General features: G+C 38.7%; 1 protein-coding gene across 5 annotated transcripts in view; it reads left to right on the forward strand.

The window, feature by feature from the left end:
- Positions 1-26,437, forward strand: part of FBN1 (fibrillin 1) — a 147,314-nt gene that overhangs the window by 27,245 nt on the left and 93,632 nt on the right. For all 5 annotated transcript variants that reach the window (XM_052671923.1, XM_052671920.1, XM_052671922.1 and 2 more), the window contains exon 6: positions 23,440-23,637. In XM_052671923.1, the coding sequence (XP_052527883.1) occupies positions 23,440-23,637 (198 nt within the window). The remainder of the gene's footprint in view (positions 1-23,439; positions 23,638-26,437) is intronic.

Consider the following 26,437-nt stretch of genomic DNA (forward strand, 5'->3'; position numbering starts at 1 on the left):
ATGAAAGATTGCTTCAGGCTGACATCAAATATATTTAGTCACGGACTGATGTTTTACTTTCTTTATTAGAATTTTAATTCATGTTGCCATCCTTAGTATCTTTCAGTTCTAAAACAGGAATTCATCATCGGCAGCTAAGAATATCTTTGTGAAAAAAGTTGAGTTGAATGGATGAGGAGCTCTTACATTTTTTTAAACCAAAGCCGCAGCTTAACACTGAGGAAGTAAGTCTATACAGAATTAGTATGTGTGATTTAAGACCATTTAGAATACTTAGCAATATAATCAATAGATCTTTGGACCAGGACTAAGCTCAGTTTGTTTTTGAATGCCAAAAAGCGTTTTTAGGGTCTTTTGTATGTGAAAGCTTTTCTCCATTGTTCTGCTTCTTGTGAATACACTATCCAGCTATTGTGTGTTGCTTGCTCTATACATAAAGCATCTGAAAATACCACATAACGCGTTTTAAAATGTTCTTTAAAATATATGCTTAAACCTTAATCAAGATCCATAAATGATTCAGTACATATGGGCTTAGGTCTCTTGTGAGATGTAAGGACTCCAACTTTTGTACATGAAGCTGAACATTTACATTTTGTTCCAAATTGAGTTTTGGTTTCAGTCAAACAAATCCAGAGTTTTCATTCAGCTATTTGGCAGCCCTCTCTGTATTTCCATGCCTTCCTGATTGGCTGCTAAGGGCACTGACCTTTAGATGTGCAGCAAGGTATTGCTTGGCCTGCCTTTGTATTTTGCTTTCACTCGGTTTTAGTTGTGACAGTGGAGTTGCATACAAAATGAGGAGCCCGTGCTTTGGTCAAGGTAGAAACACTTATTAAGTGGTAATGGCATGTGTTAATACATTTAATTACCGTACAAACATTTGAATGAAACTGTTGTGTTGTTCTAATTGGTGTGATTTGATTCTGGCACAGAGGTCATGAAGGGACTCACAGGAGGGTCACTGAGATCATTCTCCTGTACTGCAGACAGCTGTGTTGCTGCACCCGACGCCTACGTCCAGGTGTGCTGGCAGCCTCTGGGCACGCCTTTGCTCCACAAGAAATTCATTCCTGCTTTCTGCAGTCAGGGGCTGAACCTTGTGCTGGCTTTGTTTATGTGGTCTGCTTGGTCATGCCTTAGGAAATAAAGAATGGACCCTGTGCTTTTGTCAGAAGGGTTTGTTGAAGTTACCTTCACTAAGAGATGCCCATGTTTGTTTGGTTGTAGGATGTTACATTAACATGGATGTGACTTTTCTGTACACAGTAGAGGTGGTTGAAAGATAAAACTTCCTGAGTGGCCTGCACTGCTGGATTTGTGCTCTGCAGAGCTCCAGGGAGAACTGGGAAGAATTTGTCTGATGTTGTATCACAAAAGTCAGATTTTCTGTGTGTGCTGAGAGGCTGAGTCAGCTCTTGTTGATTTTAGTTGTCGTTGCAGCACAGCATTGCATTCGAGGCCTTCAGGGTAAATGTCTTCAAACCACTCTTGCCTTCTTAGTACCATCACAATATTCTCCTTTTTCAAATGTCAGCTGTCTCCCCATTTGTAGGTCCCTGTGAATTGTTAAGAATGTAAAGTAGCTCAGTTACAACAGAAAGAATGAAAATATTGGTACATATGATTCCTCTTCAGGTTTGGTCACACGTTTTGTTGGTGCTGTTTGTTTTGAAGTGATTAAGAGTTTAGTTGTTTTTAAGACTGGTATTTTCTAAGATGGTATTTTCTAAAAAGAAAAGAGAATTCTTTTAAAATCTCGTAGGTCTTACCTAATGCAAGGATAAACTCACAAGGGCATTTCCAAGAAAAACAGTTCTTCTATGTAGGTCAGCTAGGAAACGCTAATGAAAATACATCTTAAGGAAAGGTGCTCAAAATGGTCAGTGTTACTGTTATGTCATATGTAAGTTGTCTTGCAACATATTTGTAACAGAGTTGAAGAAATCTGTTACATTTAGAAAAATAGCTCATATCCTACTTCAGCGTAGAAGTTACAAAAAGTTATAGGAAATAACTGCCTAAGAGTGGTTGTAAGGACAGTCACTTCTGCGTTTCCAACTGGCCTCAAGAAGTTCAGGAATAATGACTGAGTGGTTTTTATAATTTTTTTCAGTGACAGCTTGTACGGTTTGGCACTCTGGAGAAATGCTGTAGGAAAAGAAAAGAGGCCTAAATAAGGTCTAAAATGAAAGAAGCCTTAAGAGAAAGATCACTTTCCAAACTCTGCTATGCTGTAAAACAGTCTGGCTTTGCACTCCTTATCCAGAAAGAAAAAAAAGAGTCTCTTTTGGAAAAAGAGGGAATTTCCTTATGTAAAGAAACCAAGACTCATTTTTTTTTCTTTGTAAAAAGACATGTAAAAGCTAGAGATAAGGAATTAAAAAACAAAACAAAACCAACAACAAAAGGAAAATCTTGAAAGTTAGTGAAGTGTGTGGGTGTACGCACAGATACGCAAGCACACACATGTTTTAAAACAGAAATAAGAAAGCACCTGGTTCTGGATTGTGGTCTTACACATTTACCATGTGTCTGCTGCTGGTATTGCCCATGCTGTGCTAACACAGGTAGACTGGCATAATTGCAGCCTCAACTTCAGGTTGCTGAGCCATGGCCTTAATTTTCTTTTCCAGTGGTATAATTCCGGTTCCAGCCCTCATTTGGAAGGGATGGATTCTGCATTGCTTTTTTCATGAATGTTTAGTATAGCATGTGACTTTTAACTTGACAAACACTAGCTTGCTGGGTGATGCTGGGACTGTGTTACAGTGGCTCTGTCCTCATCAGTTAGTGTTGCAAAGTTTACCAGGTGATCTCCAGGAGTCTCAGTAGGGTCCTCACCTCTTTACTCCTTGGGATGTGACTCTCTAACACTTTCTTTTCCTAGACATAAGTGCTGACAGCCATAGGGGAATGGGAGCTTAGGAGAATGCTTGCAGTTTGTCCTTGGGGAAGTGGTTGCTGGGGCTTTATGTCTATGTCACTGTGTGTGAACATGGGACAGAGCCCCTGCTCTGTTGTGCTGAGACAGAAGGACCTCACTGACATTGCAGCAGTGGTAATAAATTTAGTGATATTTGATTAGATTCACTGTATTGTTGTTTGTTTTTTTTTTTCTTTTGTATAGATAGTGATTTCTTAGCTCTCCTTAGTCTTGAGATTAAGCCATTGCTTTTGTAAGATGAGATGCTTATATTGCATATGTTGTTCCCACTGCTCGTGATAGCCCTATTGAATCTACTGTAAGATAAGTTTTCAGCGATACTGGGGAGATGGGTCACTCAGTGGAGTGACTCTGACATACCAAAGATGCTATTCCCTTTTTTTGTTTGTTTGATTTTAATAAAGCTGTAAGAATTACAGAAGAGAGAGGGGATACTTTCTAAGTTTTTCATCTTACAGAATCACTCTGGGCTGGAAGAGACTTCCTCCTGTTTGAGCAGAACCAGAGCAGGTTGTCTAGGACTCTGTCCAGTCACCTCACAGAAAATGTGTGAAATGTAGTTTAGCCTGTGATTTGTTGCAGCACATCCAATTCAAGCCTGTTAGCCATTGAAGGAAGATTCAGAGCTAACTCTATCAGGACATTCATAATCCTGGATGTTTTGTTTGTTGATAGTAGTGGTGTGTGTTTGTGTGTGTGCTTGGGGGGTACGGAGAAGGTGTTATTTATTTGTTTTTATTTGTGCTTTATATTGTCTGAAGTGTATTTGACAATGATTCGTTGAGGCTGTGAAATGAAAGTATATATTATTGCCTAATAAAATTCTGAAAATTGAGCAATTTGTTTAAAAATATGAAATGAGCTGACAAACTTACACTGCTCTGTGGGATGTGGGATAGGGAATGGTTTTAACTCCTAATAAGGTCAGTACTACACTGCAGACAAAGTAGCAGGTGATGTTTTCTGCTTGCACTTGACAGTGGCTGTACTTCTGTTACTTAAAATAAAAATATCAGACCAATTTGCTACAGAGTCCCATGTATAATCAGATCTCTGTAAGGCTACATATTGGGGTTGCTGGTGCGCGCTCTGTGACTGGGTATTGACAAGCTTGACTGTGAGTGGAGAAAGGAGGGCAAATTTGTAGTAGAATTCAGGGTAATTGGCAAAATTGTGGACATGTTCTTCCAGTGAATATGAACAATCTATGCACTTCAAATCCACAGAGGTAATTTACTGGGCTGTAGTACTCGTTCATGCTCATCACATTATGCCTGCTATGCTGGTGTGTCACAGCATCACATTGTTCTTAGTGCCGTGTTTCTGTGATTCACTGTTTCTGTTTGTTTTTCACTATGAGATTTTAGCTTGAAAATACTCTATATTGTGATTGGTGCAGTTAAGGAGCATGCAAATAAGCAAAATCATAGACATGCTTTGAGATTTTTTCCGCTGTCTTGACTGTTAATTTCATCTGAGTTAGAAGGAAACCAGGTCCCGAAGTCAAGTGGGATTTTAAGCTCACAAAAACTCCTGTGTCTGCTTCAGTTTCTGAGAACTAGGACAAGAAAGAAAGCAAGAAGCATTTGCTGTGAAAAGCATGCTGTATAATTCCTTTAAAGTGCAATTAGGATGAGTCTTACAGTGAGACACTTTGAAATGCTCCTCGAGAGCCATTGGACGTGTCTCTGTGCTGGAATAGTATGTCCAGACATTTCAGCTCAGCTGAGCAGTATAAGTTACAGAATACTACTTAAGCCTGAAATGTTTATAAGAGGTAATAGTAAAACCAGCAAGCAATGAATTATAATTGTCCTGCTGAGATATGATGAAAGCCTTTATGAGAATCTCCATGTCCCGGTGGGACAGTATGGGTGGTAACTTGGAGAGATCCGCAAAATGGTAGTATGACAGCTTTACAGTCGGATTAATACAAGCTTCAAAAGAAACCACAGGGTCAAAAATGGCTTCCAGACTGCAGGCTTGAAAGGCAAAAAGATCTGCCATTGAAATGGTCAGTTAAAAAAGGGAGAAGTGTTACGTGCTGTGAAAGGAGAGTCAGTGTTAGATCAGTGACTCCTTTAAGGTATAGTTTATTGATGCAGATACTATGTGTAGAATAGAATTTTGTGACACAGTGTTACTTATCCCAGGGACTTGATTCTTGAGAAATAAGAGGACAGTTTGTTGGTGCCAGCTTCTTGAGGGGTTAAAGTAAGGAAAGATATGTTTTGTTATACAGAAAGTCACAAAGGAAAAACGAAAGAAGCAGGTGAGGTAGGATGATAGAAAGATGGCGGAGGGCATCTAGCCTAGCACTTTCATGCATCTCACAGGAAGAGAGCATTGAAAGCAGGTTGAGAAGTTTAGACTGCTTCTTAGGCCGGGAAAACCAGCAGAGATGTGCATTCCATCCATCTGAATGGCTCTCCTAGTAAAAACATGGCTAGACGTGAGCACGGTCCAGGAATGGCAAATGATGAATGACTTAGCAAGCTACCTTGCTGGGTATTTAATCTGTGTGGTTATCTAAATAATTTGAAATGCTTCTCTTGGCCTGTGTCAGTTCTGGGCAAAATGAAGTGCCATGCATTAAACCTTGTGCTATTTCAGCTCTAAGGTCCCAGCAGGAACCCAACAAGATATGGCTTCATGAAAGGTGATACTATATTAAACTAACAGTACAAGTTGTATCAAACTCAGTTCCAAATTCAATACAAAAAGTCATGTTTTTAGAAGGCATTTTGAATCTAGCACTAGCACTTCAGTCACTTGCTGATGTCAGTATTAAAAAAATGCTTTGTACAGCTGCTGACTACAAGGAAGATGAGAGGTTAAATTGGGTTAGCGGAAATGAAAGGCGTGCAGTGGAAGAAATATTAGTTTCAGAATGTTTATGGAATTTGTCATTAAATAACAGAAGTGTTTAAATTGGAGGGCCAATTTAAAGCATTCATTTAAAAAAAAAAAATAAAAAATTTTCCCCTTTTTTGTTAAACTGAAATTATTTACTGAGGCATAAAAGGAAACATCGATTTTCTTCCCTCTCTCTTTAAAAATAAAAATAAGTAGAGGTGATGGCAAATCACTCTCAGTCTCTTACTCTTCAAACTTTCCTGAGCTAGGGCCTGAGCCACCAACATGTATTAGAATAGCTCTGCTATTCTTACTACGGTTGATTACAGTTCTCTGTTATAAAGGGTGGAGGCACTTGGTTGTTCTCCAAAGAAAGTGAGTAATAATTGACCTAATGTACAGAGCACATGAATAACATATTCTTTTGGTAAGAAATTTATGTTTTACAGGGTGTGCTAGAGTTCACATCCCTTTTTCACATCTTCCAAAAGATTTTAAAATACTCAGCTGCTCTATTAAATTTCTAATTCAACAAATACTCAAATACGAAGTATGCATTAGATAAAGCTCTTGAGTTGAATCCAAACATTGAAAAATCTTTTAATCTGTCTTGAAAACAGCTGTTCAGAATTTTGAATAGAAATAACAACTTCCTTCAGCCTATATCGTCCATGTCTGCTTCAGTCTCAAGCAGGAATTTCTTTCTGTTACTGTGATGCAAAGTCTTGCTGCAGTTCCAAGGATTCAGCTATCCCCAAAACATACCAGAATTGGTATTCTGCCCTTGTTGAAATCAGTAGAAATGCTTCCTTTGAATTCAGTGTGATAGAGGACAGACTAAGAGATGAGTTAGTTTTGAATCGTTAATGTTAGTTGTCTGGAGTGTGGCTGCACAAGGCCCTGCTGACATCTGCCACTGTTTAGAGACTGCTATTGTTCTTAGTGTATGTTAGCTGAAGGAATTCTTGATATGAGAGGTGTGTTTTTCAGTGTCTGAGATCATTCAAACAAATTGGATAAATGTATGTTCTGCATATCCACGCGCACATTCACTTTCGTTCTTTGTTCATAATACTTGGGTAATCTTATAAAACATTATGTCATGACTCCTCACTGAAGAGTACAAGTGAAATTTCTAGGCAACTGCTCATTGTATCCAAAGAAATACCAGAAACGTTCAAGATGGTTAATGTTACACTGAGCATCAAACCCAGTAATTATTTGCCACTTACTGTAAGCTATTGCCAAAACCCTGCGGGCAGTGGCTTTTGTTTGTTCCGTGTCTTTGCTTGGCTATGACCAGAGGATGGATTATGCTTACATTTCATGCACAACAGCAGCTACAAGAAACTCATATCGCTTGTACAGACCAATACCATCTCCAATACCAACTGTACATACAAATACCAGTAGCATCAGTTCAAACTCAGATGGTGGGAGTCCTGTAGTGTTCAGGGGAATGAAGCCTGGATGAAACCTCTTAGGAAGGAAGTACGGAGGTGATTGAAACCCTAGTGAAGTCAGAGAAAGGGATGCCCGGGGCCTTGGGTGGGCTTTGAATCAGACCTCAGAGTTGATGCAGACAGACTATTTTCTGCCAGATTTTAAGAAGGTACATGAGATTAATGAGAAAGCTCTGTGCTGTAGTACCATGCATTAATGTCAGCTAGTAATTCTGGATAAAAGCTCACAGACATAAGCCAGAAATACGAACAAGCTCTAACAACTCTAGAAGGCTGCTATTTCTGGCTCTAAGGTACAGAAACACTGCTACTTGTAATGGTGTTCATTTAACAGCAATTTGGGGTTTCAAGATGATGAATAAGATATTCTAACAGAATAAACAGCAAGCGAAACACTTACTGTCTCTTTCCCTTTTATGATATAGTGTTCCTTTTCTTTTGGGCTTATGTGCTGCTTACACAATCTGTCTGATATTCTCATTTCTAAAATGTTTCTTGAGCGCAGATATGCTAATATACATTGGTTAAAGCATAGAGAAGTGTGTATGTGTCCTCCAATAGCTTTTTTGAAATCCAAAGGCCCTTATCATGCACTTCAATTGGATTCATGTTATACCCAAATTTGAGCACATGGACTGGAGTTTTGGGCCATCCTTTTCCCATGAGGTGATGTCCTGTGCAGATGGAATGCTCAGCATGCCTATGACTTTCTGCACCTCATTCAAAGCAGGGGGGCAGCCTGATGCTCACATGAAAAATAAATAAGATCACTTCTATGAGCAGGGCTTTTAATCAGCTATTTAAAATAAGCTGATCCCATTTCCAATTCCTAATTAAATGAGGGAGGGAAGGAGATCAGAATGCTGCCAGGCAGGAGTTCCATCCAGTGGTTATCTCATTTCAAACATGTGGGCTAAATTACATTATCTTTCTAATTTAGACTTATAGTATATTCACACACTAATAAAATGCTGTTGTGTAAGGGCAGTTTAACCACTGCAAGCATATTTTATTTTATAAGACTACACTATTGGATGATTTAAAAACATTTTTCTAATTTGAATTTTATTTATCACAGGCATAGTTGAAGCCTGAAGCTTAATTACTGAAATAGATATTTCCTTACAGGAATGGTGTAGATAAAATATGTTATTTCTGGGAACAGTCTTACTTACCTTTTGGATATAGTGCTCAATACCTCTGATGATCAGGAGGAAGCGTCTTAAATTATGAGCTTTCTACTGTTTTATGGGAATTTTTTTAAAGCCACCTAAAAGTTTTCCCACAGTGCTGGTTTACAACCAGCTGAAACCTTAGACATCACTAAAAACAGACACCGTCTGTTGTTCCATTAGCATTGCTTAGAGTGATGCATGTGTGTATCAGTGACCAATTCTTAAAGGTACCCATCTATTAAAAAGAAAAGAAGATATTTCCTATATTTTTAAGTACAAGTTTAAATTGGCACTGTTATTACTAAACCTTGCAGTTTAGATAGGTGCCAGAGCTCCCACTGAGGAACTCTGAACTGCTTTGTACTGTTTTCTGTACACTTACCCATCTTAACTCCCAGCAGTAGATAGGAGCTGCATCCTGCTTACCACCTCCATTCTCTCTTACCAGTTGTGGGAAATCCTGGGCTGCTGTCCATTGTGTGCCACGCTCTTATGCTCAATTCCAACAAGAATTTGACTTCCTAACATTTAACATACTCTTTGTCTCAGGCGCAAATCTGCTTTTGGCCTGAGAGCTCAGGGAATCACTGGGTTCCTAGCAGTTTAATACTGAAGTTAAAGCCCATTGAAATTAAAAGGCAAAAGATACTCAAGGATTTCAGTAGTGTATCTGAGATTCTATATCCAGAAGGGTAAGTGAAGCTTTCCTAGGTATGGATTCCCTCACTTCCTTTCCTTCCATTAATCCTGACGTATTGATGTAAGCATCTTTACATCAGTACATGCTTCACACACTGCTGAGTTACAACAGGAAGATATGTGGGAGAGAGAAAAATGAATGGGATGTGCTTAACAATCTGGAAACTGCAAATGGGACATGCTTTTCTAGCAAACAGTATTAAACTACATCTTTTACTGCTCATTAATTTTATTCTAGTTTTGAAAGATGCCTTAAGATGGGGACAAAATTAAGCCTTGATGTGGTTTACTCAGCTCCAATTCATTTATTCAATTGTTGTTCTTTCAGGGTTGGAAATATTTCAAAAGACATCAGAGGTACTGGCAATCCATTAGCTATAGTGCTCGGTTTTGTCTCAGTTTTACTTTTTTGAGATGGATAGATAGCAATTGCCTAATTTGACAGACAAGCAGTATGTTGTCAGTGCAGTTGAATCAGGCCATCCTTCATTTCTGAGTCTTTTTTTTTTTTTTTTTTCTAATGTAGTTTATCACTGGTTTAGTATTTCAGCTACACAAATAATATTTTGTACCTTATCAGCTTGAAAATATCGAAAATGAAAAAATATGGAAGTCAACTCCACAGATGGGGAGAGTAGGGGAGGAGGGGAAAGCCCTCCTGGAAAATACAAGGTTAACGTCTGTGATTTCTGCAATCATTGCTTATTCTTGTGGTCACCTGAGTGCTTGTTAGTATGTAATATTTCAGAGTGCATATTCAGATGGAATACTGAGGTCTGTTGCATCAGTGGTAAACTCATTGCATTGCTGTGAAGTTCTCGGGCATCTTTGTGCTTCTCAGCATGTGAAGGTGAGCACTGTTGGCTGCTCCTGTTCTGCTTGATGTGCAGATTGCCCTCCTGGATGTTTTCTCCTGGCTGGCTGCTCCTCACTAGTTGGCTCTCCAGGCCTCCCTTTTCACTAGTTAGTAGGCCAGCCTGTCCTGGCAATAATCCCTCTCCTTACTGGCTGGTGAAACTCTCAGGCTGTCCTTTTCCTACCCTTCTTTCTCAGCCCTTCTCACATGATGCCTGCTGGTTCCCAGTGTTTGTCTCTCCATGTTTTTGTGCTTCCACTTGTGTTGGATTTGCTTTGATCCAACCTGTCTTTGCTGCCTTTGTGTTTTTCTTCCCTCTTCTTTTTGCTGTCTTGGCTTGTTAGATCCTTGGAGAGATCCGCTCTCTGTGTTTGCAACAGAGGACATTGTATGGTTACTAATAGAAAACTGAAGAAATGCTGTAGGTTGGAGTGATGGTTGTTTATCACTTTTTATTTACTATAGGATTTTTAAGTTCACTTATGAACCAATCTGTGCTTACATAGAAATGCCTATGGTAAAGCCTTAACTGAAGTGTCTTGTGCTTCTGTTACATCTTTCCCATAATCGTGAATTATAAGGTGTATGTCTAAAACTGCCTGCCATTTCCCTTAGGACTTAGAAATGTGTCAATTCACTCTCCTGATTCAGACATCACAATTATAACTGTAGTCTCAAAATGCTTCTCTTTGTTCATGTGGGAGAATCGTTTTCAGGTGATCACAGCAATGGGAAAGGCAGTGCAGCAGAATTCATCGCAGATAAAGATCTAGTGCAGAAGATGCTGTGAGAAAAAAAATTCTGTGGCCCTTCTTCAACTTGTTTCAAACTTTGTTCTGCAGTCAGTTCAAGTAACAGTTCATGCTAATGTTACTTGAAGTTTTGTCTGAGTTAGGAGTAGACAAGTACATCTCCGTTGTTAGATTCTATAGCCTCATGTCATCTCTGCTCAAGAACTGCATTAAGTATCCGTGGTTTTGTCCCTGTTTCACTCAAGTCTATTTTTAAGTGCTTGTGCTTTTTTTGTGTGTGCCAGTTTTCTTTCTTCCTGATTATGGGATGAATGTCATAAATCACTCTAAATACTGATTAACAAGTCAGTCTCTAGTGGTAAATACACGGCCTTGTCCATTGGAAAATACTCTTCCCCTCCCCCTTCCCCCCCCATGTGCTTTCTCCTCTCACATCAGAAATTTGAATCCCACGTGAGAAGGCACTGTTCCCATGTAGCAGCCCATTCCCTTCAAGTGAATATCATCTGTCCTTCTCCTCTATGATTTTTAAAGTTTTTGGATTGCTTTTACACATGTGTGTCCAGTATAGATATATTTCTGTATAAAAAATAGTTCATAGCATCTATTGAGTTGGAAAATTAATTAGACGACCTAATTGATTGTGCATGAGTTCTTCTGTGGAATGTGTTCTGCTGCTGTGTTGCACTTGCCCAGCACAGAAAATCTCAAGAGCTAATTCTTTTGGTCATTTATTACAAACAGACAATTAATTGAATTTAAGAAAGACTTGAAGATTCAAAACACAAAAAACATTATGCAAAAAATCTTTTCTCCTTTTATTGCAATAATGCCAAGAGGACAGAATTCAGCTCAAAGCTTCCTTTATCATTCACAGAACGCACAAATCTGTGTCCCAAAGGCTGTGTAGTCTGAAGAGGAAAAAACCTTACAGCGTCCAGAAGTATTGGCAGCCCTACGTTACATACAGAGAGATTAAGTCACTTGTGTAAGGGTATACAGGGAGTCTGTAGTGGAGTCTGAAACTGAACCCAGGTCATCTCAGTCCCAGCCAAGTGTCTCAACCACAAGACTATCCCTCCTCTTCAGTATGTCAGTGTAGAAAGTAGGCCAAAAAGTAGTTTCCATCCTCTTCTACACAGCATTTTGTAAGGCTGTGAAGTATTATGTATTAGACAGGCATCTGGATCAACAGCAGTTTCTACAGATTCTTTTATCTGTAAACAGCAGCAAAGCCTGTTAGTGTTTTGTACATTTCATATAAATTATTATTTTATCTATATTTTATCTGTATTTCATATAGTTAAATCTGTACATAGCAAACTTAATTACAAAGCATTTTGATGATTTTTAAGAATGGAAAATGTATGGAAAAAGTATTTAAAGGACTCTGCGTTCTGCGGCGCTCTTCATTTTCACATGTTTAGGTTCCACTCCTGTTTGTTTATCCGATGAGGCAGCAGTGATGTGCTGTACCAGGCTACGTAGTACACAACATATACTGAAAAAGGGAGGCTTGGATGGCATAACAGGCTAATTCACCCATGTTACCTGAAGGTTAAGTACTCCTATGTGGGGAGCTAGTGATGCTAGTGTTTTCCTGTCTTACTTCTGAGAGATTCCTATTCTATTGAGTACTTTCTTGTCTTCTCTGTATATCCAGTGTTAGAAAACTTGTGCTGAAACATTTTGTGCTTCAAATGGAAGTGTAAGTATGTGAGGAGGGAATGCCATGGATATCCATCATTATCATTCAATTACGAGATTCTTGTATGAAATCAGCATTACTTTGTTGAAGTGCACATGTTTTCAGGAGTCTGATGCTATTCCCCATGAGGGTATAATGAATTAATTACAATTGGTGTGTGTCACTTTCAGTTGAGCTGGTATGGGCTAGCTTTTGGAAAGAGGCTTCTGATGCAGAGTGGGTCTCTCCCTTATCTTTATCCCCTTAGTGGCTGTTTCTTTGTGTGGCAGTTTGTGCATGCATAGTCACAAGAAATGAGCTTCCCCACAGAATCACAGAATGGTTGAGGTTGGAAGGGTCCAGTGATGGTTATCTGGTTCAGTCCCCAGCTCAAGCAGGGACACTTCCAGCAGGTTGCCAGGACTATGTCTAGGCGACTTTTGTGAGTATATTCCTATTAGGAATGTATTCCCAAGAATGTACATTGCTATAATCACTTCCTGGGAAACAGTTTTGATTTAGTTTTGACAGGCTGTTTAATTGAGAATTGTCAGGAACGGTTTCTCTAATCCTTAGAAACCCTTAAATCCTTAGAATCCCTTAAAAACGTGATATATGCAGAAAATTCTCAGACATTTGAAGCCGTTCATTCTTTCATATCCACCTCTTAGTGCTATGCAAGGACACACGTTCAACTAAGCTGTCAGTGAAGACAGGAATGGCAGAACATCTTGAAGAAATAATCTGCCTTTACTTGCTTTCATTAAATGATAATGTAGCTGATGTTCGTTGGCGCTCTCCAGTAAATATAGAAGTCTAGAAGCTCTCTGAATAACTTAGATTTTCTGCAGCTTGTTCATGATGAACAGCTTAATGCTTCAGTAAATATTAAAAAGAAAGTAATTATGAAGAGAGAGCCTGAGGCTCGCTGAAAACGTGTAAAATCCAAAGACCAGCAGAATGCTAACTGAGAAGTAGTCTGTAGCAGTATCTACTGGATCATACAAAACAAAACACGCAAATAAAAAAGTCCCAGTGATTAAATACATGAGTATTAGTACCTCATGTAAGTGTAAGTATGTGAGGAGGGTACACCATGGGTAGCCATCATTTTCATTCAACTAGGAGATCCTGTTCTTGTATGAAATCAGCATTGAAAGTATTTGTCAGTTGAGCTGGTAGGGGCTGGCTTGAAATACTTGAAAGTATTTGTCAGTCAAGATCAGATCATTTCCCTTCATGAAGAGAGATGTTTCCTACTTCTGGCAGTGGCTATTAATTGCATGAAATAATTGCAGTCACGGTATGTGTTCCATAACATTTCAACAGAGATACCATCAAACTTACACAGAGTTAACTAGTGCATGCCATTATTGTGTTTATATTTGGATCACTATATTAGTGCAGATCTCGTATGCGTAGTTATGCAAAATGAGCCAGGTGCTGATCATGATTGTATTGGTGTAAACACAGAGTGATGCCACAGTTTCACTGAGGAAGGATCTTCCAAAACAAGAGTGGCATGGTATTTCAAGTTGATGCATTTCACTGTAGAGTTAGAGATGAGACATTACTGCCTGAAGTAATTTTTTGTACATTATCAGTTTAGATTTGTAACACTTTATGAGATACGAGGAGAGCATAGTGCAATCACTGCTAAAGTATTTATGTGCAAATGTATATAATGCACTGAATATTATCATTGTTTTTCTGATATATTTTTAATGCATTTAGCTAGCTATTTACAAGGTTAAACTGTGTGTTCAAAATTTACCCAAAAAAGAACAGTATTAGTTATTAAAAGGAAAATAAAGGAGTATTGACATCATGTCAAATCTGTCATCACTAAAGTCATCACTAAAAAATGTGTATATGAGAAGTACAGAGAATGCATTAACCCAGACAAGTGCCTGGTTGAAGAGATTTGGTCAGGGAGCTGGCTGCCATTTGAAGAAGAGTGTCTTTACAGGAATATGATCTACATGCCCCTTGCTTTTCCACTTCCATAATTCCTCAGGAGTGCTGGTCCTTTTTAGTTCTGGAAAAGAGGGAGCTTTCTTAGGGCAAGCCAGACAATTCCTGGCAGCTGTTGGGAAGGAGTAAGAAGAAACTGTTGATTGCTCTAATTACCTTGTTAAGGAGCTGCCAAGACCTTAGAAGTTTTGCATTCGTTAGGACCACAAACATTTGTCCGTGTGTCATTATGATAATATATACTTACCAACACCCCAAACACCATAATTACATTTACTGCCTTCCCTTTAAGTTATCCACACTGAAAGAAAGTCGACTTCTTGCTGTTCCTGCTGTATGTTTACTCTTCGTATTTCACTTAGCTTGAATGGTGAAATTGGCTTTCCTCCATTCTCTCACCTCCCTTTTTTATTTATAACCCATTTTCAGTCCTGGGCTGAGTTTGATTCCAATGATCTGCAATTGTATTTTGTTTCATGACGCTGCAGAGAAACATTTATATACTATTCCCCCCTTCCTCTCCCCCACAGTTCTTTCTAATGCATTTATACCACTCCTTCTTTTAAAATGTGAGTAGTATGTCTTTAAGTCCTGAGTGTTGCATTGTCTGAAAGCATTTTCCCTTTCTTTGGATGTCGGTCTATTTAATATACTGTAACTCATTAGGGTCTATTTTTCTTACACAGTTTGCACTACTTTTGGATGGTCTCAGCTATTTTACAGTCAGTGTCTTCTGGAGCCAAAGAAAAAAAGCAGAGCCTGTCTACTAGCTTTGTCCTTACCTTGCTATTTAATAGTTAATACTTTGTGGTATGTTAAGACTGTTTCTATAACGTGGCACTTCTTAAGAACTCTACTTTTTAAAAAGTAGTAATAAACTTCAGCCAACTTAGTCTTTTTACGTGAAACTTCCAGAGTTCTTCCATTGAATCTATTCTTCTGAACAATCACCCGGTCTTCACAATAAATGTGTCACCAATGTTAGTTACTTTTTCTGCAAAAAAAGAGGCATTTCTTTTTAGCCTGTGAAAGAAACTGGAAAAATTAAAATCTGTAAAGAAGTGTTCTTTTGTATCTCACACAGCAAAGTAGAGTTTGTCAGGTAACTGTTTATTCAGAAATGAGAGGTTGTTCTGCATTTAGCTGCATTGCTTACTGTTTTCTTCATCACGGAAAAGGATAAAATGTGGTAACAATTTTCTGTATTTGGACTGCAGCCGTACATAATTGGGAACAACAGAGCTACAGCCTTGATTTTGGTGAAATGCTTAGTCTGCGTGTTGGATTAAAATGTGTGCAACAAATCACTCCAATTCTGTAATAATTTTTTGAACATTATTTTTTTATTTTATTATGGTAATGTTATTACTTTTCAGTTACAGACTTAAAGAACTGGGTCAAGAATAAAATTGGCATGAAAGTAGTTGTATATTTGTTCTTGAAAATGGATTGCCAAAATACTCTTTTAAATGGCCAGCCTGAATTGTTCTGTACACCCACTGCTGCTGATAATGTTAGGCTTTTGTGGTTAGTAAGCAGTTATTTTAAAGCCCTGTTCTTTAACCAGTATCCTAGGAAGACTAGATAATATTTGTTAGATAGAAATGTTAAACAGATCGTCTGTGCAAAAAGGCATTTGTGAAGAAGCTTACAGAATGGAAAATAAATCTAGGCTGAAGTGTGCCAGCAAGTCAATATATGAGAACAATTTGCGACAAGCAAAGGTGAGGAAGACGTGCAGAAATGGGGTCGTCAGATTCATGAATTAGAGGATAGTGTTCCTAGGTCTGGGATACATAAGGCAGGAACTAATTTTTGTGGTTAACTAATACAGAACAAAAAATTATGATACTGGTGGAAGTTATTTATTGCAGGTGTTGGATATGCCTCCATGGATGTTTTTTCTCTTGTTAAATTAACGAGAGGCAACTTGGAGCAGTGATCTGTCCACAGCACAGCTGTGGTATTTTGAGCCATTTCTACTGCCAGATTCATACCTCTGCCTTACAGCACTGACCAGGTGCACTGGTTCCCCAGTTCCAGTGATATCCTAGCAGTAAACAGTGTTAAATCTTAACAATTTGAGCTCTGTGCTGAACTGTGCACTGGTGCAGCTGAGAGGTGGCCTTGTTAATATGTGAAGCCACCTCTGGCACTGGAAAGCAGCAGACAGAAGTGACATGGGAATACGTTCTTCACATACCACAACTAAATCCACCAAGACTCATTGGTAAGAAGCTTGGGCACTGTAGGACATAAGGTTTAAAATATTTACAAAGTTTTTTCTTTCTTTCTGAACACTCTCTAATATCTTTGCCATGTACTTTCCAGCGATGACACATTCAGATCTGACTAGGATGAGTAATGGTGTCTGGCTCAGGGGAGGAGGGGACAGAGGAGAGCTTAACAGTGAGTAATTATTTGAGGAAATGGCCCATGTGGAAATAAGTGTTGGGATTGGATGCATTTATCAACTGGCATTTCAGTGTCACCTGCAAGTGGAGACTTACCGTGTCTGACTTTTGAAATGGTTGGAAGTCGGTGCACTGAGCAGACACAGGGCAGTTGTGTTGTGGGTCTCTCTTGATTCAGCCTGTGAGGTGAGGTGTGTGATCCTCCCCTGCTAAGCAAGGTGGAAGTAAATAGTTGTTATCCCATGGATTCCGGACCATGATCATTTACTTTTCTGCCCAGTGCTTAAAAGCCATGAAGTCCTGTGTAAATGTAAAAGGTGATTTCCAGATAACCTAGGAACAACTGAAAGGGTGCACTTTATAAGTGAAAATGGAGCACAAGCGCATCAGCCTTTCCCATTCCTCTGGCAAGGTGTCATGCTAGTTTGCGTTAGTTTCTTGGGAAATGTACGCCTGTAAAACATTGTCTGTTCCCTTTGTCCTTATCAGGAGATGTTTTCCTGACTGAAGGTACATAAAACCACTTTGACAGACATTTGGAAATTTAACCTGAAATGCTCAGCCTTTAAAACTCAACGTGCTGTGGAGGTGCTTACTGCTGCAGCTTGGTTATGTTGTCTTACTGTGTCAGTTCTGAGTCTTCCTGTAATTCTTGGCATTTTACTGAAAAAAAACCCTCATTTCGAGCACAGCTTCCTGATATGTGGTGTGGTGTTTATTTTCATCATCTTTAAATGCATTGCTCCTTTTCTGAAGAGAGTAAGATGACTGAAGTATAGTGAAAGCTGTATTTTTCTATTATCAGTGTGGTTGTTTGTGTAACAAAGGGAAAGAGTTGTATGGTTTCCAACCCAGGTAAGAAACAAGGCTTTCTCAAAGAGCTAAGATGTAAGCTTCTCGTTATATCTATGCTGCTGTTTGTTTCAGATGTTATATCGGATTACTTGATCTACATTTATTTCATTCCGAGCTTTTAAGCTTGGGAAAAATGACAGACATTTTGTTTGCACAAGTATAGCCAGGTCAATTTAGAATCTCTGAAGCAGGTAAATATGATGATGTATGCAGGCTTCCTTCTCTTCCATGAATTTTTGCTGTAATTCAAATAACCAGCCATTGGACATTTATGGAAACTCCTTTGGAAATCTTGTCATCTGCTTTTTTATTCCTAATCTAATTTTTTTAATCTAAAATTTGTGCTTTTCTCTTGTACTTCAAGAATGCCACTGGAAAACAGAATCACTTTAAAATACTTTTTTTTTTTTTTTTTTTTTTCTATTAGAAATACACATTTTTTATGGTTAAGAAAAAAATAAAGTAGAAATTTCCCTCTTAAATAGCTGAAGATTTTCCCTCCAGTTGTTTTTCCTTTTGCCCTCTTCTGTGTGTTCAGTTTGCTTTATTTCACAGAGGGCTTTTACTGGCACCATTGTAAATGAGTCTGTAGGTTTGTTACATTGCTTACTGAATTGGGTAATAATAGAAACTGTTCACAGCCTGGGTTACAGAAAGCATTGTTAGATAAATTCTTATTTAGATTTGCTTTTCCTTTGGGAAAGTTTGTTTGATGATCTGGTGGGCAGTTGCTTTTGACCAGCCTTACTTCAGAAGTTTCACTTGTGCTTCATTTTCTCTTTTGCCTTTTGTGCAATACAGCACTGTGCAGGTTATATTATAAACAAAGCTTCTCTCTGTCTTTCCCAATAGATTGTAGCAAAACCTTACTTATAGTCTATCCATTTCGTTAGACTGAACAATTTAGTTTCCTTTGCTATTAAAATATGAGGATAATTTCCCAAATGTTATACTTGAGCACAGAAGCACAAATTTGCGCAGTGGGATCCCTGACTTTGACACCTGGAATTGTACTTACCTATTAAGTTGTGCACTGTGTTAAAAGGACACTGCTTCTTGAAACTTAGACTGGCAACCTTGTGAACATTGTTCTTTGACTGTATGAGATCGAGTTCCTAATGAGCATTTTCAGGTACAATTACTTGCAGTTCTCTTTTCCGACTGCAGACCAAGCAGAGGCATGGACTGTCAAGTGGATTTCACTTGGGTTACGTTGTGACCAGTGGACAGTTCTGAGCAGGCTATGTAGAGTCCTGTGTTCCTGCATTGTAGTTCTGTCTCACTTCCAATCATCTCCTCACAAAATACTAGAAACAAAAACACTACTTAGTGGGAAAGTAAGTTCTAATAAAGATGAGATCTACAGCACTTTGACTTAGAACCCCTTCTTACCTTTTCTTATTCTGTGCGTGATAATGGAATATTATTTTTATTCCTTTTTTTCCCCTGTACTGAATAAAAGGAAAGTTGTCCATTTGCATTGCTGAGTGGTTTCAGTTGCACAGTAGTCTCGGCTGGATTTTGGGGCTCATGCAGAGTTTACCCATATGGAGTGGTAGCAGCTAACAGGAATGCTTCCTTCCTCCAAGCAACCTCCTGGGTTTGTTGTTCAGACTGTGCTGTAGCACGTGGGACTGCATGAGCTGTGTGTGCTGTGTGCTGAGAACCAGCAAAGCAGCAGTCATTTTGTCATCATCCACGATGGCAAGAAGTGGTGTTTTCCTGTTTTGAATAATATAATCCTGATTATGGTAAGATGATTGGTGGCTTGCTAGCATCTCATTCTGTGATCAGTTTATTTTAACAGGGCTGGAAGAATCTGTCAACCTCACCAACAGGTGACTAAGTTTGTAAAATAAGGCTGTAAATTTGAACCATCAAGTATTCTGTATAGAGGGTTTATATGGGATGAATATTGGAGGAGACTGAGCAGAGTTTCATTCAGCATCCTTGCACTGGCATAACTGCTTGATATTGGTTCTGTTTGCTCAAAATTGTATTTAAACATTATTTGTACATGAAATAGGATATTGTTCTTGAAAACAAACTGCAGTTAACATGAAATGAGAGCTTGAGAGCTTTCTGAGTTGAGAACTTAAGAAGTGTATCTGATATTGAAAGGCTTGCACTATCCTGGTGTTTCAGTCTCATTGGTGCTGTCCAGCTTTAACTGGAGCAGTTACTGGTAGTTATTGCTCCGCTTTGTTTTGATCAAAGTCTGACAGAGTTACATATTTCAGTCACCTCTCTGATGGCTTTAGGAACATAAAAGATCTTCTGTGAGGATAACAAAAATTGTCTGCTGATTATGGCTAAAACAGGAACAAGGTAGATCAAAATGCAGCTTCATTCTTTCCCTTAGACTTAACAAACTGGATTCTCACATGATGTACACTACCCTCATTCCATTGCCCTCTTGCTCTTTCTGACACAGGTGAACTTAAAGTGCTTTTAGAGTTTCATCTGTCTTCTCAGTTGTCTGAGGTTTCTTTATAGAAATAGCTAAAAAATATGTGAAGAGGCAGATAAAATTGTTAGACAGCCATGGCTGATGCCTTACTGAATGTTACTTGCACATGCTGAAGTTTGCATTAGAAATACCATCAAACATTGGAATCATCAGCTGTACATCTTTAACATGTAATTTTACTAAAATATTGTCAAGTCTCAATATTTTTCATTTAAAATCCTGTTATCTCTTGGGGAAAAAAAAAGGGAAGTATTCCCACCTCCCCCTCCTCTTTTCAATTCCTTATTGATAACTTGGAACCTTGTATTTGAGCTTTACTCATAAGGTAGTTTGAGTAATTGCAGATTAATTGCAGTCATAAATACATAAGGGAATTTCATTGTGACAAAGTAAAGATTAGGATTTTAAGTTCATATTCCATGTTAGTGCCTTGTAGCACTGGCTATGTAAGTTTTACAACATCTTCTGAAATCAGCATAATTCATAATTTAAAAAAAATTAAAGGGAGATGATGTAGCTCAAGGAAACTTCTTTACTTGTTATACTACTACCTTCTCATCCTGTCACTGTTTTAGTGGAATACCATTTCCTTTTTGTATGGCTTACGCTTGTAACATGTAAAAAAATCTTCAACTTGATATTAAGAGCGCTTTAATTTTAGAGCTCTTTTGATTAAACCTCTATAAAAACATTGGAATTCAAGTGAATGTGGATTTCCCTGTGGTTATAGGTCAGTAAGTACGTACAAATGATCTTCTTGCCCCTTTTTTGGCCTTTAGAATTTCCCATTCGGAACCCAAAAGAAAATCCTACTTGTTAAGATTGTGGAAGATTGTATTTGAGAAAATAGGAGGAAAGTTGTACTCAACAGAAAACTGAGTATTAAGAGCAAAATTTATCAAGGGAAAGGATTAGGTTAAAAGAGATTTAATAATTCTCTATACTGAAATGCTATAAACTTAGATAATAACAATTAGAGGCTGGAATAGCTTGGTTTCGAGTGCATATTTAGCCTATTTCTTGTTGCTGAAACCTTGAGGAAAGATTTGCAATTATTTGAAAAAAAAAAGATAAAAAATTATTAAAAAAAGTCGTATTTCGAAGTCATATTAGCCGCTGCTAGGTCATTTATAGTTTGAAAGCAAACAATGGTAAATGCTGATCCATTCATATTCCAACATAAAATACAAGATGGGCTATTCATTGCTGTCCGATGTGTGCTTCCACAGGGAACAAAATGCCTCCTCTTTTAACCGTCTATATTTAAACTGTATGGGGACAATCTACAATAAAGGATTTCATTCTTAGGAGGTACGCTGGAGTTTTCACATTGACAACACCAAACTGTGGTGTTTCTAAAGAATTATCATCTGTTGTTTTAATATTAGAAGTTTTAACGTTAGAATTTTTGCATTCAGTGAAGAGATATCTCTCTTAGACCTTGTTTTGTTCAAAATTAGACGAGACTGTTGATCTATTTGAGGGTAGGAAGCTCTGCAGAGAGATGTGGGTAGGCTTGGTCAGCCATGTCCAGCCCATGGGCTGCATGCAGCTTGGAGCAGCTTGCACTGCAGCTGCCCTGCCCTGTGCCATCATGGTCTGCTCTTCCCGCCAAGCAGCCCGGCGAATCCCCTCAGCACAACCAACGGCTGTGCTATGAGCGCCATCCGGGCTGAAAACAGGGCATGGGGTGCAGTGCAACTAAAAGACGGACCATGCCTCTTTATCAGACTTCTGTGAGACCTCTCTTAGCAGAGAGAAATACCCCTCACTTCACAATCGTGCCTTATTTGTGTCATCGCTTTTTGGCACTGCGTACGTTCGTGAACAACTACTTGGAAGGATGAAGTACAGGAAAAGTAAAATTTCATCAAAAATTGCTGACAAACACCTTGAGAATTCACTGAGAATTGCAGCCACTGCCATCAAACCAGACTAATGCATTAGTTTCACAAAAACAAGATCGAATATCCTTTTTTATTTTCTGTTGCTCTCTCATTTATGTATTTTAATACAAATCATTAATAATTAAACTAAGCTGTTACTTTATATGCATTAACTATATTATATATTTAATAATGGCTGCTCCAAAAGTATTATGTCGGTCCACAATATCAGGGATGACTGTTGGTGGCACTGAGGACTACTGTAAGCCAGTTTACTTATTATGTCAAAGAGTGGCTTGATTAGTCAACAGAATTATTGTATATCCACACGGTGTCCTTGGAATGGAATAAAGATCAGCTGAATGATTGTTTTCAAGGTGCCCCTGGATTGGGAAGCAATCCTGGTGTCATTGTCTAACAAGAGACCTGTGGGCAGAAGAGAAAAATGTCCAGTCTTTAACACTTAATAGCAATGGTTTAATGGAAACATGTTACAGCTAACAAAATTTGGAAGTGGCATGAAAATTGAAGGAATTCATGATGTCATCACTACAAGGCAGCGTGAATTGCTTAGTGACCTTGGCTTAGGCAGCTGGTAACTATTTCAGTACAGACAAACATCAGGTTTATAATTTGCTGGCTGTGCTGACAGGACACTGGAATCTGTCTGGGTGCTGTGTAACAGAAAAACATTTTAGGGTCACTCACGAAGAATTAACTGTAGTGTGCACCCCGGATGTGCAGGAGACAGCAGGAGTTGGCAGTACCACTATTTGGTTGTTGCCCTTGGAGAATGGAACAAAATAAAGTCTACTAGTATTTTATTAACATCTTAGTTTAATTCTTTCTGTTGGATAAGTGGCCTGTCCTACCATAAACAAATCAAAGCAGATGTGTTCCACATGCCCTCCTTTCAGCTGTAGGCAAAGCTTACCCACATATCTGGTACAGCATATGCCTGAATAACAGTGAAAACTGTCCTCAAAAAACTTTCTGCAATCTATATTCATATCCCTTGAGACTCATTTGAGAATAACTTGTGGAAATAAACTCATCCTAACCTTTTTATCTGTATTATTTTAATTAATGTGCTGAATATTTAAAACAAACTAGCATAAAGACTGCCCAGATAGTGTTACTAGGTATTAAACCAAGCTGCAAAGAGGATGTGGAGAATCTTAAACATATAATACCACTGGTAAAATAGTCACAGTGTATTGATAGAGCTGCTTATTTTCCATGGATTGAGAAGTAGATCTGAGAAAAACCTTTAGCAGAGCACAACTGAGTAAAAATGCTGGGGTAGTCAGAAATTTATGTGCAAAAGACTTGCTTGAATCTTGTTGCTTTGCTTTATTACAAATTTTTATTGTGGTGCTCATTATGTTTCCTATCTTTGAAACAGATTACAGGACCGGCCCTTGCTTCACTTTGGTAACGAACCAGATGTGCCAGGGACAGCTCAGTGGAATAGTCTGCACAAAAACCCTCTGCTGTGCAACTGTTGGGAGAGCATGGGGCCACCCCTGTGAAATGTGTCCTGCACAGCCACATCCCTGTCGACGAGGCTTCATTCCAAACATTCGAACTGGGGCCTGTCAAGGTAAGTTAACAGCAGAGCTTCCCCAAAAGCTGCTGAAATTGTTACTGGATTAATCTTAATTGAGTTACACTGCTGTGAATAACCTGTCCTAAGCCATTCTTGGCTATATGTGTGAAGTATGGAAAAACATTGTCAAATGCATTACTTCATGATTCAGTGAGTGCCTGATGTTCAAGTGAGTACATTAGTAACTTAGGTCATGTGAGAGCAGCCAGCATCTTAATGAATTTCTCACTGCCAGCAGCCTTTTCCCTTGGTTCTCTAACGGTGTTTTTCAGAGTTTACCAATCAGCCATTCCATGGAGGAATGTATTCAGTTTCAGAACTCACTCAAAACATGAATCAATCCATGGCAATGCTGTTCTATTTATCTGGTGTGGGATTTTTTTGCTGTTGTTTTTTAGCTAAAATTTGTTGGTTTTGGATTTGTTTGGGTATCTTGCCTCTCAAGCTACACTGTTTCAGCATGGAGAAAAGTGTGTGCTGTGCCATTTAAAATGCCTTACTTTACTTACTATATATTTTATACAATTTTGGAAATGTATTTGCATTTGTTTCAAATCGTAAAATCCACCCAGATGTTGCTTACTTCTTTCTGAGCATGCCTTACCACAGAAAGTCCTTACACTGCTTTTGGCTTTTATTCTAATACTTCCAGCTGTATAAATTCTTTTATTGTCTGGATGTCTGGCAGGAAACAGGAGAAAGTTAACAGGGGCAGCTATGTATTAAACTGATGTGGATTATAAATTCCCAGGACCGTATCTTTGGGACTAGTTTATTTCGATCTGTATAACATTTTCTAATAAGTTCCAGTATTTTTTTTTAAAACAGAGGAGATAAAGATTACAAATCTACTAGTAATTTGATTTAATCATGAAATTCCTGTGAAAGGACTTCAAGGCATTCCACTGTATTAAAAAATGTAGATATCTGTCACAGACCACGTCCTGTTTGATGCCTGCAGATAGGCATGATGGACTTCAAGATGGGCATGTTTGTGTATGCCACGTAACTTGCACATATGTTGACCTCGGCCATTCTATTCCCTCTCTCACTAAAGGCCAGAACTAAATTGTGTCAAAATCTGTAAATTGATGTTTTGAGATCTTATGTGCATAAATAGGTGACCACACCCCTGACCTCATGCCGCACCTACTTATATCACTCTTATTTGTGCCATGGAAAAGTTGCAGTGACCTCTCCTCTGGTTTTGTGCTGTTCATAATAAGGCTACCTCTGCTTGCTACGCATTTCTTCGCATTCAGATGCATTTATGCTAATTCATTCGCAGTGCCAACACAATTTTGACCCTGTATGTTTGACTTTTACTTTCCACTTTTCTCTTCTCTTGTAATGTGTTCATAATTTCAACAGATCTGCTACAGAGCCACATATTAGCTTTATTTTTCATGCAATTGTACTAAATCCAGTCCTTTTGAAATCAGATAACATCCATTCAGACTGAAGACATTTCAGACTTTCACATCCATATTCAATCTAACTGAAGAAAAACAGGTTAAATAAAATCTCTGCGTAGAAAAGAAATCATTATTATTGCGTGGAGAAATCAGAAGAAATAAAATGGAGGGGAGGACAAGTTTGTTATAAAGAGTAAATAGAGCATCACTGCCCAAAGCTTGACTTTGTCTGGCTGGCTGAAAGTTAAATTAATATTACAGCTGAGATTTCTTAAAGATACACACTACAAAAGCGAAAGCCAAAAGGTGGGACCTTGAAACAGACATCATGACTCAGGAGCATGAGTTCTACTTTTTTCATTTAAATTCAATACAGTGCCATGAAGTCTGGCCTGACTGCTGTTATTAAAGAGCCCCATACTGCTTCAGCTTGAGTCCCTGCAGCAGTGTTTCTGTCAGTGGGTGCCAAAGCTGTGCTGACTGTCTGTGCTTCCCAGCACAGTGGGTAATGCAGGCATGGCGGTGCTCTGACTGCTGTGCTTCCCGACCTGGTTCAGACAGCCCAGGGATCTTTACATAATGCTCTGCAATGTGGTACAGATATGCCCCTTGGCGTTTCTGAAACTTCCTACTCGTGGCTCCCAGGGAAATTGCTTCTTGGCCTTTTGTACAGACATAATACTTTGCTTTTCAGGCTGGAAGACACATTACAGCTGTCTCTCTGTGAATTATACAGGGAGGTTTAAAGGCATCACCTCCTTCAGCTTCTCTCCTGTGTAGAAACTTACCCTAGCGTGAAGCCCAAGAATTCAATAAATCAGATTTTGCCAGCAGTGGCTGGTAACCCCTGGGTAAATATGGAAAGCACAGCCATTTGGGTTGGAGAGTGGTGAGTGCTCTGTTTGCTCCCAAAAGATTAGGGAGCAGCAGGCACAAGGCTGCCCTCAGGGGAGTGTGAGCCAGACCTCTGCTGTCTCCTACTGCAGTGTCACTCCTCCTCCTTTAGTCTTTTTTTTTGTGGCTATTACTAAGCCATAGCAACACTTTCACAGCTTAGTGATGACACATATGTTGTTGTGCTGAAATAGCTGTCAGGCCAGAAACTTGAAAATGTTTTTCTTGTGCTTCCTACCTACCCTGTGATATCATCTTTGTCATTTCATTATCTTAAGTGAAAATTAAAAGCAAAGAGAGAGAAATAAAGGGAAAAATTAGAAAGAAAAAAACCAACAGTTATGAATGTCTAAATAAATCATCAATAATGCCTCTTGATATTATTAATTATGGCTGTGAAACTCTTTGAGTCAAATCCTAACCACAACTTAAAGTCATGATGCTGATCTTACTGAAGAGTTAATCATTTCCATCAATGACGACTG

This window comes from Tympanuchus pallidicinctus, unplaced genomic scaffold (genome assembly GCF_026119805.1).
Source record: "Tympanuchus pallidicinctus isolate F22 unplaced genomic scaffold, pur_lepc_1.0 scaffold12, whole genome shotgun sequence".
Taxonomy (NCBI): Eukaryota; Metazoa; Chordata; class Aves; order Galliformes; family Phasianidae; genus Tympanuchus; species Tympanuchus pallidicinctus.